Below are 3,833 nucleotides of genomic sequence, written 5' to 3'. Positions count from 1 at the left end.
AACCATATTGAACGCACGTTTTTTGTTGTTTTGTGTGAACACCGAGGCCATCGCCGGCGAGGGTGAGAAGAAGGATAAGCGGCAACACAAATATGATGCCTCGCAAAAATAAAGGAGATGGACCTATTGTGGTCTTGAGTGATGGTTGTTGAGTTAAGAGCATGTGTTATGTTTTCTCTCCCGTTGCAACGCACGAGCTCTTTTGCTAGTAAAGGTAAACTTACATAAATATCTCATGGTATATTGCTTTAGGCCATGATAAGTACCAATGTGATGCTACAACACGGTGGAGGTGGGTGACGACACAGTGCCGATTGAGCTTGTGGGAGGGGGGTGGGGGGGAGAGGCCAAAGATGGCGATCATATTGATTGATTCATGGGTGTTGTTGAATAATATCCAAGGTCGAACAAGCCTTGAAGAAGTGAAGCTAATCGAGATAGTGGTTACTTACCCGTTCGTGAAGAGCCATGGCTGGGCACAGTCGTCAAAGTTTTTTGGAACGAGCAATGATAGCTCAAACTTCTGGCTTGCTTTTCGAGAAATTGTGTAGAGTTCCAAGGTCATTAATGGACATAGGAAAGATCCATTATTTCCTGTTGATTTTTCATTCTTTTCTTATAAGACTTTGTCAAAACTGTTCGTGGTTTCTCTCGTGGAAATCGACAGGAGCGCCTTTTAATTTGCTCTACAAGAAAATAATATTGTGTGCACGGTTACCTTGCACGAATACCAGTTGAGTCTGAATGCCTAGTTTTTCATTTCATCCGACCCATTCTATGGCAAAACACGGACAGATATTGAACCGCCTTCAAAACCGTTTCAACACCAGTGGTTGCATGCCTAGGTTTCCGTTTGATGCTACCAGACTGGTTTTGTTTGTTCCCTCAAATCTAGCGAGGTATCCGCCAAACCCAAATTTGTTTAATGAGGTCTTCTCCAGCGCGTAGCATCGATCACAGCACGGCTTTGTAGATGTAAACACGCAGGTTTGACGTATGACTTCGCTTAGATTCGTCGTGGCCCAGGTCAGTATTTCTTAATCCCACTGGCACGCTGCAGTTAAGTAATCGCATGCCTTATTTAGTAGATTAATCATGCATCCACTGGTACATCTTAATTACCACGCGGCTTAATTACACGCTTGCGAGAGTGGGCATGGATGCCACATGTGGCATGTGCTAGTGGGACGATATTATATGTTGGCAGACACGTAGATATGGATGGACGCGCACAGAGCCAGACTGATCGATCGGCAGTATATATTACCACCATCGTATACACAGATAGCAAGAACACAAACGAGCAGCTAGCTCTGCCTAACTTGTTCATTGATCCTATCTGAGCTTGGCTAATCTCTTCGATTCCACCTGTTTTCACTCCCCTCCCTCGACCCCACAAATTACTAATGGCGCGGTCGTCTTCTCCTCTCGTCAACAAGGCTTCGCCCACCGAGCAGCGCCGCCTGCTCCGTGCTCGTCGTTCTTCAAAGCGCGTCACCGCTTTGAGCCCGGAAGCGCTCCTTGATGCCACCCTCCCAGTGTTGCAGCAGGATGACGCCGGTGTCGTCGCTGCCGCCACGGCTCCGAAGCGAGATGCTACTATCTCAGACGAGACGCTGGCGGTTCACGCCGGGGAGAAGATGGGGAAGAACGGCGCCATGGACACAGACTCGATCGCGACACCTATCGTGAGCGGCACGACACACTGGTTCAAGAGCTCGGACGACCTCATCGCGTTCAGGGAAGGCCGGCGCCACAGCTTCGAGTACGGCCGCTATGGCAACCCCACTGTGAAGGTCCTGGAGGACAAGATCAGCGCGCTGGAGAGGGCCGAGTCGACGCTTGTCACGTCCTCAGGCATGAACGCCATCGTCGCCACACTGCTCGCCCTCGTACCGCCCGGCGCCGGCCACGTGGTGACCACGACCGAGTGCTACAGCGAGGCACGCACCTTCATCCGCGACAAGCTCTCCAAGATGGGCATCAAGGTGACATTCGTCGAGCTGAACGACATGGAGACACTCAAGGCCGTTCTTGACCAGAGCGACGTACGTTAATTTAGCAACTTGTAATTTGCTCAATTTATCAACAAGTTATGTCGGCTGTTTCTGATCGAGATGATTGGCTTTGATGCAGGTGACACTCTTCTATACCGACTGTCCGACGAACCCCCATCTCAAGTGCATCGACATTAAGCTCGTCGCCGATCTGTGCCACCGGAGAGGGGCTCTGGTGTGCATTGACAGCACACTCGCCTCGCCCATCAACCAGAAGCCACTCACCCTCGGGGCTGACATCGTCGTGCACTCCGCCACAAAGTACATCGCAGGACATCATGACGTGAGTAAACATCTTTGCTCTCAGATAATTGCACCACCATTTTGCTACTTTATTTCCAAGATCTCATCGTGCCATTCCATTTCAGGTCATCGCAGGATGCATCAGTGGCTCTGAGGCGCTCATCTCCAGAATACGCGCGTGGCATCACGACCTTGGTGGCGCCATTAGTCCGGTATGTAGTATCTATCATGTAGTACATGTTAATTAACACTCATTATTATTCAAGGAAAACTAGATGTTAACATTTGAGTTAATTGAAACTAACCACTTACACTGCAACCTAATTACTACAGGACGCAGCCTACATGACCATACGTGGCCTCAAGACAATGGCACTACGCGTGGAGACACAAAACCAAACTTCATTGCGCATGGCGCGCCTGCTCGAGAACCATCCCAAGATCGAGCGAGTGTACTACCCTGGGCTCCTAAGCAGCCCGTGGCACGACATTGCCAATAGCCAGATGACTGGTTTCGGTGGAGTCATCAGCTTCGAGGTAGCCTCGGACCTGCATGGCGTCATGAGGTTTGTCGATGCCCTGGAGATACCCTTCATCGCGACGTCCCTCGGTGGGTGCGAGAGCCTCGTGCAGCAGCCGGCAGTCATGTCCTTCTGGTACGTCACTTTTTTGGATCAATTTACATTTGCAACTTAATACAAACTTACAAGAAGATGCATGCAACATGTATGGTGGAATTTTTTTTGACTTATATTGCATGAATTTTTGTTTTCATCAGGGGTCAGAGTGATGACGAAAAGGCCAAGAATGGGATCAAGGACAACTTGGTGCGGTTCAGCTTCGGGATTGAGAAGTTTGAGGATCTTAGGGATGACATTATCCAAGCCTTGGAGAAGATTTAGGACACTTCCTGAGCAGCAATAGTGTAACAAGGATTTTGACCAAATTAGCGACGTAGAAACCCTTCTGTACATCTGATAGGTAGTCAATTTGCCCTAAACTTCAACGGAGATGTAATTGGTAGGATTCTTTTATTTCTTGAAGGAAGAAGCTCAAATTTGCTTCAGGACCAGAACCATATGTACCTGGAAGGAGATGAAATATAGAAGACACGTTACATTCTATATCACTAGTACAGTCATGGCATAACTAACATACGAGTCAAAAACCTAGTTCCCCACAGTTTTCCTAACTGCTTGTGCATATTGGTCAGTTAGCTCAAGTCAGCACAAGACGATAGGAAAACCATCAGTGAAGAGGACCATCACAGGAAGATCACCGAAGAGGCCCATCAAAGGAAGTTCTACATATATAAGCCACCCGCGGGTGGTGATGTGTTTATCATAGATGATTTTACATATTTTCATAGGGATACATGCTACACTACTGTAAATTAAAAAATCGTGCCTAAGCCTATAATTGTTTCACTAACAGATATGTACCTGCTTTGGTATTGGATTAAGCCTAGTCATAAGGATAGAGCTCTGAGGTGGATTTCTTTTCTTCCTCCTTAGTTGGATCATCTTTATTTGC

The 3,833-nt window shown here is 47.8% G+C and overlaps 1 protein-coding gene across 1 annotated transcript; it reads left to right on the top strand.

Moving 5' to 3' along the window:
• Window positions 1-1,406: 1,406 nt before the first annotated feature.
• On the top strand, window positions 1,407-3,338 carry LOC119343815 (cystathionine gamma-synthase 1, chloroplastic-like). The gene is made up of 5 exons (XM_037614576.1): window positions 1,407-2,048; window positions 2,137-2,340; window positions 2,426-2,512; window positions 2,634-2,956; window positions 3,079-3,338. Exons 1-5 carry the CDS (start codon window positions 1,407-1,409, stop codon window positions 3,200-3,202), a joined length of 1,380 nt encoding a protein of 459 aa, XP_037470473.1. The 3' UTR covers window positions 3,203-3,338.
• The last annotated feature ends 495 nt before the right edge of the window (window positions 3,339-3,833 follow it).

This window comes from Triticum dicoccoides, unplaced genomic scaffold (genome assembly GCF_002162155.2).
Source record: "Triticum dicoccoides isolate Atlit2015 ecotype Zavitan unplaced genomic scaffold, WEW_v2.0 scaffold141855, whole genome shotgun sequence".
NCBI classification, from domain to species: Eukaryota; Viridiplantae; Streptophyta; class Magnoliopsida; order Poales; family Poaceae; genus Triticum; species Triticum dicoccoides.
This window is presented reverse-complemented; position numbering and strand designations above follow the sequence as displayed.